The 16,247-nt window shown below is 38.2% G+C and overlaps 2 protein-coding genes across 2 annotated transcripts; both read left to right on the top strand.

Annotated features, from left to right (window-relative positions):
• The first annotated feature begins 2,245 nt into the window (after positions 1–2,245).
• LOC106417270 (endonuclease V-like) lies at positions 2,246–3,667 on the top strand. Its single transcript, XM_048768005.1, has 3 exons — positions 2,246–2,311; positions 2,419–2,688; positions 2,763–3,667. Exons 1-3 carry the CDS (start codon positions 2,246–2,248, stop codon positions 2,916–2,918), a joined length of 492 nt encoding a protein of 163 aa, XP_048623962.1. The 3' UTR covers positions 2,919–3,667.
• Positions 3,668–14,435: 10,768 nt separating this feature from the next.
• LOC106417269 lies at positions 14,436–14,921 on the top strand. Its single transcript, XM_013858101.1, has one exon. The coding sequence runs from the start codon at positions 14,436–14,438 to the stop codon at positions 14,919–14,921; it is 486 nt and encodes a 161-aa protein (XP_013713555.1).
• Positions 14,922–16,247: the final 1,326 nt, after the last annotated feature.

The raw sequence follows: 16,247 nt of genomic DNA, 5'->3' as shown, positions 1-16,247 counted from the left end.
AAGTCACTTTTTATAAATATGTGGCCGCGAAAATACTTATTATCGTGTCGGCTGGAAGCCCATGCTTCTTCTGCTTGTGGCCAGGACCGACACTGAACTGACGTCAAGATGAAGATCGTGAAGTTAAAAACTTTGCTCCAAACAGTTTTGCAATGTTTCCAACCTTTATAACTTAATGCATATAATATATATCAAAATACATTTGTTGTACACGTTTTTATTAGTTTTGCTTTTAAAAGAAGATATTTACAGTTATAAATGTTTTGTGCCAGTGAAGTAATGGTTGAAAAACCTCTATACATATGTCATTTTAAAATAACACCCAACTTCTATATATAGTCAATACATATGTCCATGTTATATTATAGACTAAATATTTTCATTTAAAAAACAGTTTTTTAAGTTTACAAGCAAATGTTGTAGAGCAAGTATGCATTATACAAAATAATATATATTTAAAATCCATACGCAAAAACATAAAAGTTGTTATAGGCCTCTTTCTGACACATGCACACTCCACTATGAATAAGAATTAAAAAGAAAAAACAGTATTGTCATCAAACTTTATCACAAATCCACATTTGTACATCTATAATTATGAGTTGGACAATTAGTTAATTAGTTACAATATCAAATCAAGAATAATCGAAAAACAACTATACCACCGCATACTAATAAGTAACACATAACAGATAACCAAATTTTTGAATCTTAAAACAAATTTCAACTTGAACATTTAGTGAATATCAAATTAACTAATATCCCGCCCGTAGGGCGGGCCGACCCTAGTATGATATATACGATCGTTTGGTGACCTTCTAGTTAGATATATACATAAATATTCTGTATTTATTTGTTTCTTTTAATAGCGAAAAATATAAATTATACTTACCAAAATTCTATTATTCTATATTGTGCGTACATCACTGACATAAAAAAAAATTATGCATTCTAACCGAAACCACCAAAAGTATTTGATTGATTATGGTTTGGTTCAGTTTGAATTAAAATGACTTAACAAACATTAATAATAGACAAACCGTATATTAATTATGTTTTATACTGATATGGTTTTGAAATATTTTTTGTATACAATATAAAAGGATTTTTTTGATTAGTTAAATACGTACTCGTTCTTACTCTATGGTATACTGTATAGGAGATTGAATGTCCACTCGAGTATATTTTATAGAGTTCCAATTATATTGTTGTCTTCAACATATAATAACAAAAATTCAACTAATGTAGAGATTCCAGTTTACTCAACTTATATGTGATGAACCTAATAATAATGAACTGTTTGTACGATTCTTTTTTTGTTTACTACTCGGTTTTAATGGATTTAGACTGATTGCACATAATGTATATTTTTATCCAAAAAGAGTCACATTAGCAACACTCTTCTTTGATTTGTTTAATAATCATGTGATTTGTTCTTCGTTTATCTTTGGTGTAGGTTCAGCTTTTGGAAGAAACGTTTAACATGCAAGAACCTTACTCATAATATACAAAGAACTAATATATAAGGCACAGATTAGTCTTAATACGGGTATGACAAAAAAATTTAAAAGCGACTTTTGATATGATATATAGTTATGGAAATATGTGACAATGTTATATTAAACTATAGTTTATATTAGGTGCTCTAGAATTTTTAGAAATAGGATTTAGAAGGCATTTAGAAGTGCCACATAAAATGAGTTTTTTTTTAATTAATACAAAATTAAGATTCTAATTTTTTAAAAGATCCTCAATTAATATATAGGGGATATGACCTAACCTAATTTCATGTTACAACAATGAAGGCAAATCGTGATATACACTTTTACTTATCTGTATATATCCGAATGTAGCGAAAAATATATAACAACTAGTGGTTTTCCCGGGCTACGACCGGGTTTTCTTATATAAATTTAATATATTTAATCTATTATATTACTATTTGAATATATAAAATTAATCTTATTTATTTTTACAAAAAATGTAAATTATAATTTGAATTTTAAATTATTAGAGTGCAAATACTATAATATTGAAATATATATATAATATATGACTTCAAAACTATATGTTGTTTGATTTATATCTTTAAAATAATTAAACACTGAATTATGGTTTTTACTTACCGTCACTATTTTGTTGTGAAGAGAAAAAGAGAAACCTGAACATCGGGCAAAATGTAGGTTCGGTTTCGATTTAGAAATTAGACGGTTAAGTCGATTCGATTTTTCAAATTTCGGGTAAAATGGAGTTAGCTGAGTCGTCTCCTACGACTGAACATCGCCGGAAATGGACGGAGAAGGAGCTTCAGGCGAGTCTTCGTCTTCAAATCAGCTAGAGAATTGGACAGAGTAGGTGTCGCATTAGACTTTACTTCGATTCAGATCAATCAAAACAGTTCAGAGATTCGTTTGACTTCTTTACAGAGAACAGGATCGGGTGAAAAAGAAACTGATCACGCACGATGACTTCCCATGGAAGTTACCTTCATCAACGGAACATTCTCAAGGATCAGAGACGCTTAAGTACGTTGGAGGTGTGGACATAAGCTTCTCCAAGGACGATTCCTCAGTGGCGTGCGCTTGTCTCGTCGTCCTCGAGCTCCCTTCTCTGCGTGTAGTTCACAATGAGCTCTCTCTAATCCGACTCCAAGTTCCTTATGTTCTTGGGTTTCTCGCCTTTCGTGAGGTTCGTGTTTCGTTTTCATTTGCTTCACTAAGTGTCTCATATTGAAAGATTGGATTTTTTTTACCGTGTTACAGGCTCCGGTTCTGTTGCAGATTCTTGAGAAGATGAGGGATGATCATCATCCTTTCTATCCTCAGGTTTTGTGCTGTGTGGTGTTGCGTTGTTCTTTAGTCTTTGCTGTTTGCTTTGTTTGTGAAAGCCTCTCTCTCTCTTTGTTCTTTGTAAGGTAGTGATGGTTGATGGGAATGGGATTCTTCATCCACGAGGTGAACCTAAACACAAACGTTCTTGCAAAATGTAGGTTTGGTTTCGATTTAGAAATTAGACGGTTAAGTCGGTTCGATTTTTCGCTAGTAATTTTTCTGGGGTTAGATTATTTGAAAGGCCTAACATTAGATTTTTAGTTAGATACTTGATAGTTATTATAGAGAACATGACAGGTGTCAACAAATGCCCTATGCAAAGAGATGAGGTGGCTTCATGAAGAGAGACTAAACCCAACTTTATTATATAAGATATATATATTTCTAGAAGTATTAATACTAAAACCCGATTAAACCGGGTGAAACCATGACTGAAATGTTTAACGGCTTCATCATTTTCCATGTTTTCAAAATATATTGCCATAAAAGTTTAAAAGTCTACCCGTGAAACCAGAGAAAATACAGTATATGGAAAAGTGAAGTAAATGAGAATTAGGGTTAATTAATATGGAGATGAAAAACTTGGTGAACAAGTCACTTCATCTGTATTAAATTATTAATGTGAGCAATGAACATCACCAATTTATCAATTACGGTAAATTTATTCATGTCTTTAATTCTCAACCAGCCCTCGAAGCTATGCTTGAGGGCACCAGTGTTGGTAAGATGCTCTCCTCTTCACTCTAATAGCCTCTCATCTGCATCCTTGCAGCAAACGCAAACCCTTGCTAAATTCATCTACTGCACTGATCCTTGTAGACCACAACTCGTAAGACTCATGGTTAGGAGGGATGTGATAAGCCCAGGGGTTGAGCTTATCTGTGTAGAACAGAAAGGGGAGAAGATTGAGGAAGAGCAAAGGTAGAAGAGAAGATAGAGAGGAAGAAATTAGGGATTGAACCCGTTTTGATTTGATGATCGTAATTCGATAAACATTACAGTAGAGAGTTCAGAGTAATATAAAGAAACTAATGGTCTTAAACAGTAATAAAATTAATGACCCATTAAGTATAACCGTCGCCCATCTAGGTGCTTATCAATACTCCCCCGGTGGAGAACCAACTTGTCCTCAAGTTGATGAAAAACAGAAGTCAGCTTGTCCTCGAGTTGTCGAACTTTAGAAGCCGTAATCACCAGTGCACCATTGCCGTGATCCTCAATCAATCATGTCACTAATGCACTGGTATATAGTAGAGAAACCAAATTTCTTGTCTTACTTAGTTCTGGTGGCCTTGGTGATTGAAACCAGTCATAGGAATAGAACTCCATCCTCTCTTCCCTGCCTTGGAGCTTTTCACTGGTCGGCGTGACCAATTTGTGGTTCAAGAGAGCATCACTCATCCCACTGTTCGAGTACACATAGCTTACACGACCCTCCTTGCTTAAACTACCTTGAGAATTTAACTTTGGAACTTGACTCACATCGCAACATGTTGCGTGCCACTGAATGTTGCTGTCAATATCATGTGCATCTGAAACAGGCGGAAGAGTAACTGGATCCTGAGTTTTGTTGTCTTCTTCAACCTCTTGGCCAGTCACCTTCTCGAAGAGAGAAAACTCTGGTGATCTCGGCAAGTGAAACATATGGTAACACAAAGCGCTAACATGGAGACATAGAAGAACATTATGCACCACCAATATCCAGTACCAAGACCAATGGTATTGAGTTAAGACTGCCTGCGAGTCCTGAGTTGAATCTCTCATCAAGTTCTGATCTACACCACTAGGATAATGTGAAGCTAGTATGAACGTCATAAGTACATTCTCCAAATCTTGTGAATTCACTTCATGACAATCAGCAGCTTCTTCAATTATCCTCTTCTCTGCACTAAGAAACAATTTCACAGCCTTCTCATCATACAGCTTTAGTGTACTCCTCGGTAGAATAACAGCCTTGTCCTCGAGGCTCCAAATACCAAAAACTGGAACCGTGATCACACCTTCATAACTTGAAACGCTTTTCTGACCCTCTAGCGATCTTGTAACACTTAGAACAACCACCCACTTGACCTCGTTTTCAGAATTTGTCTGAACGTCCATAACAGAAAGTCTCCTATACTCAGCATTCCACAACTTCTCAGCTATAACACTGCTACAACTCTTGTCTTCTTCAACCTCTTCAGCTCCAGGATTCAACACACGGTTGCCATCGACGTTAGGATTCTGGCTACCAGCACCACCATCTTCACAATAACTGTTAACTCCTTTCCTTGTTTTAAGACTCAGGTTGTTCCTAAACTCGTAGTGTTGAGTTTGAACATAGAAATCAGAAGTGTCATCACTCTTTGGCCCGGTTGTGTTCTTGCAAAGTTCTAGTGATCTCTTGGAAGTCTCATTTTGACCTGGGTCCCACACATATAGCTTACGAGAAGGATCCAATTCCTCATAACATTTCAACCCACGCCTAGCTTTTGTCTCTTTATTCCCTTCACACCCTGTCGCAAAGAGTTTGCTGGTATCTCCAGTTTTTGTGTAACCGAAGGATCGCGTTTTTCCCTCATCAGCCGTCTTTTCCGTTTCTTAAACCTAGCTTTGTGGTAGATCAGCTTGATCGGAATCTTTCTGAGCCTGATACCTCCGTTGAGCTTTAGATCTTCAAACTTCTTAGGGATAAAAACGTTATGAGCTTGAGATTTACCATACAGCAGCTTCCAAAACTCCAAACGCAGTGTCAGACAGTCCCACCGAAGTTCTTCACGCAGTTTTCGATCTACCTCCATCTGCTCCTCGCGAAGTTTCCGATCTACTTCCCTCTGATTGACTGATGCCTCTATCCTTGCAAGTTCAAGGCGATACATCCGCTCACTCTCTTCACTGAAACTTTTTTTTTTTTTTTTTTTTAAAGGTCGACAGAAACTTGAGCTCTGATACCAATGATAAGCCCAGGGGTTGAGCTTATCTGTGTAGAACAGAAATGGGAGAAGATTGAGGAAGGGCAAAGGTAGAAGAGAAGATGGAGAGGAAGAAATTAGGGATTGAACCCGTTTTGATTTGATGATTGTTTCGATAAACATTACAATAGAGAGTTCAGAGTAATATAAAAAAACTAATGGGCTTAAACAATAATAAAATTAATGACCCATTAAGTATAACCGTGGCCCATCTACGTGCTTATCAGGATGGTGACATGATTCCTTTTGATTTCGATTCGCCTTGTGATTTTATGGCGGTAACGGAATTGATAAGATCAACCAATGGATGGATAACGTCTTTGGTGGACGGCAGAGTGTGTCTCTACACACACCGGGGAAAGAGTCCTGATCATGAAAGAATTTGGTTACCTCCTCTTGAAACTCTGCCTCTTTGCCAAGCCCAAGTGGTCACCAACGTAACTTATTCTTGGGTTCACCCCCTAGGTAGGTTCACCAACCAATAAGATTTCATTATTTCAAATTCGATATCTTTTAAAAAAAGAAACAAAATATTGTCAAATTATATTATCTTTTTAAAATTAAAATGTAAAAATAAATAAATAAAAAATAGTAGTAATTACAAAAAAAAATATTTTTAACATCATCAGCAAAACATTAAACCCTGAATCCTAATCCCTAAACCTTAAATCCGAAACCCTAAACTCTAAACCCTTGGGTAAATCCTAAACTCTAGGATAAATCTTAAACTTTAAATCAAAATCACTAAACACTAAAACATTCAAGGGTTTAGGGTTTAGGATTTAGGGTTTAGGGTTTAGAGTTTTAGGGTTTAGTGTTTTTATTTAGAGTTTAGGATTTATCCAATGGTTTACCCAAGGGTTTAGAGTTTACCCAAGGATTTAGGGTTTACCCAAAGGGTTTAGGGTTTAGAGTTTAGGGATTAGGGATTAGGATTTAGGGGTAAGTGTTTTGCTGACGACGTTAAAAAGATTTTTTTTTTTATTTTTTTTTTCTGTAATTACTATATTTTTACTTTTTTATTTTAAAAACATAATATAATTTGCCAATATTTTGTTTCCTTTTTTAAAAGATATCAAATTTGAAATAATGAAATCCTATTGGTTGGTGAACCTAGAAATTCACCCTAGGGGGTGAACCCAAGAATAACTCGTTAAATAATATAAGGCAAGAAGTGAAACGAAATGGGCCTAGAGAAGCCTTTGGCTTTAATGAAAGGGAGTATGGAACATCCCACATCAGTTAAATGAAGAGAGCATCACTAGTATATATATGTCTCATCACTTACCATGGTTCAAACGGCTCAGAGGAAGAGAGAGCTTTCCAAGCGCTCACCGCCGCCGCCGTCCGGCCGGCTCGGCTCGGCTCGGCTCGGCGTGGGCTTGGGGCTTGGGTAAGAATATTCTTTTTGGACCAAGTTAAGCTAAACATTTTGCCATTTAAAATCTCAAAAACAATATGCATTTTATTTTGAAACGACAAGCAATTTGTCTAGAAAATAAAAACGTCATGCAGTTTATCCTCTCGAGATATTTAAACGAGATAAGAGAGAGAGAGAGAGAGAGAGAGAGAGAGAGAGAGAGAGAGAGAGAGAGAGAGAGAGAGAGAGAGAGAGAGAGAGAGAGAGCGAGTCTTGGAGAATAAGTTCGTAACTTGAACTTCCCGAGATCTTTGCCAAATCCTCACTAACGAGCGCACGTTATGCAACAGTTACGGGAAGTCACTCCTCGTCCATCTCTTTAAATACAACTCGTCTCTCTTCTCATTTCTCTAACTTTTACACATCAAACCAACAGCAAAAATCCCTTAGCGTAAGTCATAAATACGAGAGTGTTTCGTAGAGTTTATAGTTCGATAGGGCGATCACGAGTGAGGCGTAATTCGTCTGCCATGGTTGTATCCTGGGACTCTATATTCGTACAGTCCTTTCTCACTAACGAAGCGAATATTTTGAGTTAAGGAAAGAGATCATATCTCGACTCCATGTCTCTTTGCGAATACGATTTCGTATCGTTCTTGTATTCGTCTTTTACATTCTTTTATTTCCTTAACATTGCTTTTATTCTATCGTTTATGTCAGTCCGGTTTTCCGGCTTCTACAATCTTAACTCAAAATAGCTTTATGTTTAAAGCTTTAATCGGGTTGAAAAACGATTAATAGAAAAGGGTTTTGGAACCGTGTTTGCGATTTGCTTTCTAGCACTTCCGCGAAACGTTTGTTCTTATCTCATAACGATGTTTGCGATTTGCTATACGCTTATCCGCGAAACGTTTCTGCGTTATTCGGTAAACGAGTTTGCGATTTGCTTTATAGCACTTCCGCGAAACATTTCTGTTTTATTTCATTACGCTTTGCGGATTGCTTTCTAGCATTTTCGCAAAACGTTTTTGATACATTCTTAAAACGTTATTTACATGAATCGTTTCAATAACCGCTTTCTTAAGCGAGTTTGTGAAACATTCTAAGTCTATACAAAATGATTTCTGCAAACGCTTTTAAGCGAGTTTTCAAAACGTTTTCCTCAAGACTTATATCGATATGATTTGGTTCAAACACCAAAACTGAAAATCGATTTTAGACTATTATTTTTTGCTTAAAAATAATATGTTATTTGTTGATTGGAGTACTAATCCGTCTTCATGTTTTCTCTACAGAAAAATGACGAACGATAACAACACCCCCATTGACACCACTGATGTCACAACAACTCCACTCAACGTTGCATCCACTGATGCAACTGTGACAACCGCTGGAAACATCACAGCGTCAACCGCTGCAGCAGCAACAAGCACTATCCTCCCTGCGGGAAATGCTGCTGATGAAACCACTCGCCGTAGCCTATTCGGTGCAGGTCTTTATCAGACGGGTTCAGTTTCAGCAACTGCACGTGGTCCGGTGGCAGTTCAAACTTCTCCGGATGTCCCTAGTGTGTTCACTCAAGGACTGATGCCAGACAAGTTTGATGGCAAAGGCTTCAAAAGGTGGCAGAAGAAGATGATGTTCTTCCTGACAACGATGAAGCTGGACAAGTTCATCCAGGAGGACAAGCCCCTTATTCCTTACGGGATTGATGATGTTCACAGTCTCGCAACTGTTGACATATGGGTGCATTCCGACTTCATCTGCAAAGGTTACATTTTGGGTCGTCTCATTGACCCATTGTACCGTGTCTACTGTGTGATCTCCATGGCGAAAGAGCTATGGAGAACACTGGACAAGAAGTACAGAGGTGAGGACGCTGGCTGCCAGAAGTATGTGGTCTCAAAATTCCACGACTTCAAAATGGTGGATTCAAAACCCATCATGGATCAGGTGGAAGCGCTTCAGCTCATTTGCCATGAAATCGCTGCTGAAGGAATGTCCATCTGCGAGACATCACAACTCTCAGCTTCATTGAAAAGCTTCCTCTAAGCTATGCGGATTTCAAGAACTACTTGAAGCACAAGAAGAAGAAAATGAAGCTCGAGGAGCTCATCATGAGGCTTCGGATGGAATCCAGAAACCGAACTGCTGACAAGGTCACTGCTAAGGAGCACAATGTCAACATGGCTGAGCACAAAGGCAAAGGAAAGGCACACGCTAATTCTCCTGCCAAGCCTTCCAAAACTGCTGCAGCCTTGAAGGCTTCTGGAAAAAACTTCAAGAACAAAGGTATTGAGATCAATGCGAATGTGGAGAAGTTCAAGGGGAAATGTCACTACTGCCACAAAGTGGGGCACAAGACTGTTGAGTGTCGCAAAAAGATCAAGGATGAGAAGGCTCAGGCAAATCTCACTGAGGAGGATCTCGTTTCTGTGGTGACTGAAGCCAACATGGTTGAAAGCAACAACCCCAAGGAATGGTGGTATGACACGGGTGCAACCACCCACATTTGCACCGATAGGGCGATGTTCAGCACCTATCAGAAAAGCGAGACTCAAGAGAAGCTCAAGATGGGGAACACTGCAGTCTCCAAGATTGAAGAACACGACAATGTGATTTTGAAGATGACATCTGGACGTGAGGTCACTCTGACGAATGTGAAGCATGTGCCTGACATGAGGAAGAACCTGGTCTCGGGAATCTTGCTCAACAAGAATGGATTCGCCACAAGTTTTGAGGCGGACAAGCTCGTGATTAGGAAGAATGGGATGTATTAGGGAAAGGGGTATGTTAAGGGTGGACTTGTCAAGTTGAATGTAATGACAGTCCCTCCGAAAGTTGTAGCTCCAAAAGTTTCAATGAATAAAAAAGAGCCAGTTGCTTATTTGGTTGAGTCTTTTAATATATGGCATGAAAGATTAGGCCATGTAAACTACAAATCTATACAAAGATTAATGAATTTAAATCTTATTCATAAATGCAAAACAAGTAAAAAAATGTGAAGTATGTGTACAGGCTAAGCTCACAAAAACGCCATCACCTCGTGTTGAAAGAACTAATAAACCTCTAAATTTAATTCACACCGATTTATGTGATTTAAAATACATACAATCTAGAGGTGGGAAAAATTACTTTGTGACCTTCATAGATGACTGCACAAAATATTGTTATGTATATTTATTACATAGCAAAGACGAAACCTTAGAAAAATTTAAAGAATTTAAACTCGAGGTCGAAAATCAGCTTTAAACAACTATTAAAGTAGTTAAAAGCGACAAAGGAGGTGAGTATGATGGTCCATTCAATGCATTATGTAAAGAACATGGAATAATCCATCAAACTACAGCTCCTTACTCACCAGAATCTAATGGAGTTGCTGAACGCAAGAATCAAACTCTAAAAGAGATGATGAATGCAATGTTGCAGGAATCTGGGTTACCCCAGAACATGGGGGGGGGGGGGGGGGGGGAGCGTTGCTTACCACTAATTATATCCTCAACAAAATTCCACACAAAGTAACTGGAAAAACTCCATATGAATTATGGAAAGGTAATTTACCTTCGTATAAATACCTCAAAGTGTGGTGGTGCTTGGCAAAAGTTGCAGTACCGCCACCAAAAAAGGCCACTATTGGACCTAAAACAGTGGATTTCATCTTCATTGGATATGCACATAACAATAATGCTTATTGATTTCTGGTACACAAATCTTCAATATCAGACATTCATGAAAATACAGTCATGGAATCAAGAAATGCATCTTTCTTTGAAAATATTTTTCCATATAAGGAAAAACAAGGTACAAAACGAACTCGAGAAGAAAGAGACAATGACAAGAACTCAGAAACTGAGACAAACGTTGAGATTTCTATAAATAATATTTCAGAAAATGAAGAAAAAGATGAACCTCGAAAGAGCAAAAGGGCTCGAAAGGAAAAGTCTTTTGGTGAAGATTTCCTAATGGCATTTTTAGTAGAAAATGTTCCAAAAACTTTGGCATAAGCAATGGCTTCACCAGAAGCTCCATTTTGGAATGAAGCTGTCAGGAGTGAATTTGATTCTATCATGCAAAATTATACATGGTACATAACAGATTTACCACCTGGCTGCAAAGCATTAGGAAATAAATGGATAATGACACGAAAACCTGGTGGAAAATACAAATCTAGGCTTGTAGTTCAAGGATTCCGACAAAAGGAAGGCTTTGACTATTTTGATACATATTCTCCAGTAACGAGAATAACATCAATAAGACTGATGATAGCGATCGCAGCCTTAAGAGACCAAGAAATCCATCAAATGGATGTAAAAACTGCTTTTCTAAATGGTGATTTAGAAGAGGAAATGTACATGAAACAACCTGAAGGTTTTGTCGTTCCCGGACAGGAAGACAAAGTATGCCGACTTGTAAAGTCACTTTATGGGCTTAAGCAAGCTCCTAAACAATGGCACGAAAAAATTGACAATACAATGATGTCAAATGGTTTCAAATAAATGAATGTGACAAATGCATATACTACAAAACTACCAAAAATGCTTATGTTTTGCTATGTCTATATGTAGATGATATGCTCATTATTGGAAGCAACAAAGACATTATCAATCAAACAAAAAACATGCTCAAAGGGACATTTGAGATGAAAGACTTGGGATTAGCAGATGTAATTCTCGGGGTTAAAGTCACAAGAAATTCAAACGGAATTATCTTAACCCAAGCTCATTATGAAACAACAAAGACATTATCAATCAAACAAAAAACATGCTCAAAGGGACATTTGAGATGAAAGACTTGGGATTAGCAGATGTCATTCTCGGGGTAAAAGTCACAAGAAATTCAAACGGAATTATCTTAACCCAAGCTCATTATTCTCAAACAATATTAGAGAGGTTTAAAAATTACTCTAATAGTACGGCAAAAACTCCGCTAGATCCCCAAATGGACTTAACAAAGAATTCAGGTGAAGCGGTTTCACAAAACGAGTATGCTCATGTGATCGGAAGTCTCATGTACTTGACCAATTGTACTAGACCAGATCTAGCGCATGCAGTAAACGTACTTAGTCGATATACAAGTAATCCAGGTCATACACACTGGAAAGCTATAACGAGGGTACTCAATTACTTGCGCTACACCAAAGATTTTGGGCTTCACTATGGTAAAGAACCGACAGTTTTAGAAGGATATAGTGATGCTAACTAGATATCAGATTCTAAAAACTCAAAATCCACGAGTGGATATGTCTTTACACTAGGAGGAGCAGCAATATCATGGAAATCTACCAAACAAACAGTGTTAGCCAGATCAACCATGGAATCTGAGTTCATAGCCTTAGACAAAGCAGCAGAAGAAGCTGAATGGCTTAGAAATTTTTTGGAAGATATTCCTATGTGGGAGAAACCAGTGCTAGCTATACGCATACATTGTGATAGTCAATCAGCTATAGCTTGGGCTCAGAGTAATCTCTACAATGGTAAATCTCGTCACATCAGAAGACGACATAAAACCATTAGACAACTTATCTCAACTAGTGTAATCACAATAGACTACATCAAATCGGCTGACAACCTAGGGGATCCATTTACTAAAGGTTTGTCATGAGATGTTGTTGCTAAATCATCAAAAGGAATGGGTTTAAAGCCTATAATGAATGAGGATGCTTGATTGCAACCCTACCTATCATGACTGGAGATCCCAAGATGTAGGTTCAAAGGGAAAACAAAATCAAACAGAATCTAACCAAAGCACTTGAGACAAGTAGTCTCTTCCCAGCTCCTAAGATGATAAAAGTGCTAACAAATGTGAGAAGGATAAGCATAAGCTTTTAATGATTCCATAGTTTCTTAAGCGGAGTATTACTCAATACTTTTCATGGTCAATCACCTAATGAGTGTGAAATGGAGCCGTTTCTAGGAGAATGAATGCAAGGCTATATTCTCTAAGTTCACTCATGAAAACCAGGAATAGTCCAGGGCCACAATGAACACAATAGAGAACTAAGTTCTACGAGAAAATGAAGCTGCGTTATGCATGTTGTCTCAGTCTACATAAAACACCGGTTGGTTCAAGACATCATGTTCACCTTCTGGTAAAGTAAACCCGACAGATATTAACTATGAGTGGTTCAAGGCTTAAAAATGTCACCAACTCAAACACAGTGAATTTTTCGCAAACACTCTCGATAAGTCTGTCTAGTCTAGTCAGGATTAGAATAAGTATAATTTTTTTAGAGTTATCGAATCTGCATTTAGTCTGCATATGTTTAGAGTCATTTATATTCATGTGGGGGATTGTTGGGCCAAAATTATTAAACCAAATAGGTTAAATAATATAAGGCAAGAAGTGAAACGAAATGGGCCTAGAGAAGCCTTTGGCTTTAATGAAAGGGAGTATGGAACATCCCACGTCGGTTAAATGAAGAGAGCATCACTAGTATATATATGTCTCATCACTTACCATGGTTCAAACGGCTCAGAGGAAGAGAGACCTTTCCACACGCGCGCCGCCGCCGCCGTCCGGCCGGCTCGGCTCGGCTCGGCTCGGCGTGGACGTGGACGTGGACGTGGGTCTTGGGTCTTGGGTCTTGGTGGAGGGCCTCCGGCCCAATAAAAATATTCTTTTAGGACCAAGTTAAGCTCAACATTTTGCCATTTAAAAACTCAAAAACAATATGCATTTTATTTTGAAACGACAAGCAGTTTGTCTAGAAAATAAAAACGTCATGCAGTTTATCCTCTCGAGATATTTAAACGAGATAAGAGAGAGAGAGAGAGAGAGAGCGAGTCTTGGGGAATAAGTTCGTAACTTGAACTTCCCGAGATCTTTGCCAAATCTCCACTAACGAGCGCACGTTATGCAACAGTTACGGGAAGTCGCTCCTCGTCCATCTCTATAAATACAACTCGTCTCTCTTCTCATTTCTCTAACTTTTACACATCAAACCAACAGCGAAAATCCCTTAGCGTAAGTCATAAATACGAGAGTGTTTCGTAGAGTTTATAGTTCGATAGGGCGATCACGAGTGAGGCGTGATTCGTCTGCCATGGTTGTATCCTGAGATTCTATATTCGTACAGTCCCGTCTCACTAATGGAGCGAATATTTTGAGTTAAGGAAAGAGATCATATCTCGACTCCATGTCTCTTTGCGAATACAATTTCTTATCATTCTTGTATTTGTCTTTTACATTCGTTTATTTCCTTAACGTCGCTTTTATTCTATCGTTTATGTCAGTCCGATTTTCCGGCTTCTACACATCAGAATCTCAAACCCTTGTTTCTTCTCCTCCCCTGTCATGTACTCTGAGAAAGAGGACATGTTTCGCATTGTCGGATCTGGAGGATCTGGAGGCCACCTTGTTGGATCATGGGATCTCCGCAAACACAAGTACACACCAAAGGTTCAGAGACTTCAATTTCAAAACCTTCCGGAGCTGAGCAAGGCCAAACGGGAGCTTCTGTACTCGTGCAACACCAGCGAACACTTGGTGGAGTCAAGAACCACCGGTGAAACTTTCATGGTTAAATGGTACAAAAGGACGTCCAAGACCATCCACGGTATAGAGAGAATGGAAACAAAAGCTTTAATGGTCTTCAAGATAGACGAGGAAGGTAACGCTGTTTACACTCAAGATATTGGTGATCTCTGCATTATCCTCACAATGACTGAATCTTTCTGTGTCCCTGCTTGCTCTGTTCGCCACATGCGTCCTAACCGCGTCAAAATCATGGATGTCGACGAAATCACTATTGTCGATCTGGCTGCTCAAAAGTGGAACTGATAAGAATGCTAGTTTGGAGTCTAGAGTCTTTTTAGTTATATGTTTAAGCTATATTCAGTGTGTGTTTTTTTTGTGTTGCGACTTTATAATGGAAAGCTATCTATGCATTGTGCTTTGATTCAAGTGGCATTGCTTTGGTGATTTTAACAAAATATTAGCGTCTCTAGAATATTCCCAAGAGTCTCTACAAGTAGTGATGCGAGCACAACTACTTTTGTGCATACGTTCAGGCTTTACCGTGGTTTCAATAAAGTGGAATATAAGCAGCGAAGGCTTACACGCTAAGAGTCTGATGTGTTTTGCTTATCCCTTGCTGAGGTTCTTCTTTAGGTGTTACAAGGCATGAGTTTCATGTTGTTGTTAGGAATCTTTGAAAGCAAGAAAAAAAGGAAAGGCTTGCGTCGGAGGATAAGCACCATTTGTATATTTCTGAAGCAGAACTGCAAAGTATCATCTCATTCTGTGTTTTGTGCAAAACAGTTAACATTTAAAGAGGCCTACAGCAGACATTTTCAGCTATGTGAAACGATAAAGTTGTACTTTAATTATTGTAAAAAATTCAAATGGTAGGACTAGTAGCAGAGGAGTTCACAAGTGTTCCAGGTATGCCTTTTTTTCTATTGCAAAAATGTTTTAAACTTTTGAATACCTTTACTCACTCATTACGGGATTGCTGGTGATGATGATTGTGATTCGGTGAGTGATGAAGAAGCATGAATAGTTAAGGTGTCGAAGGAGAAAGGTCGAAGCACAAGAATCATAATCCACTTTGTGTCATACCTTGTTGTTTGTTTAAATTAGAGAGGAGATTCACAAGCACAAGAATCACAATCACAATAAGGATCACAAGTAGAAAAACAATCACAAGGTCAAAGATCAGAAGGACAAGATCTCTCGGTTGTGGCTAGACTAATCCCGAGCTCCAATCGTCGTTAGCTCCCACCGGTGCAGGGACCCGCTACAAGCCAGCACCCTCGTGACCTCAGTTCCGAGCCGTGACAGTCTCTTTAACCGTCGGCTCCTCCTCCGTGACCAAGCTTTGCTCGTGTTCTTCGATTGAGATGTTCCATCAATTCGCAACCTTGGTCCGTCCCTGTATTCTCGTGGTTTTCCATTCCCCAATTTGAAATATATCCTTTCAAATTGAACCCAAACTTTCGATTGAGGAGACCTCCTCGTAATTGCCTAATGGTTCCTGATCTTTGCGCTTTCACTCCAAACTTTAATATGTACACTTTAGCACCTGCTTTAAGCAATTATGCATGCAAACTGTTTTTATAGTTATTTGTGTTATGGAAGCTTTCTCTAATCTCTTAGTGTTTCTTG

This window comes from Brassica napus, chromosome C9 (genome assembly GCF_020379485.1).
Source record: "Brassica napus cultivar Da-Ae chromosome C9, Da-Ae, whole genome shotgun sequence".
Taxonomy (NCBI): domain Eukaryota; kingdom Viridiplantae; phylum Streptophyta; class Magnoliopsida; order Brassicales; family Brassicaceae; genus Brassica; species Brassica napus.
The sequence above is the reverse complement of the archived record's forward strand: the minus strand, read 5'-3'. Positions and strand labels throughout refer to the sequence as shown.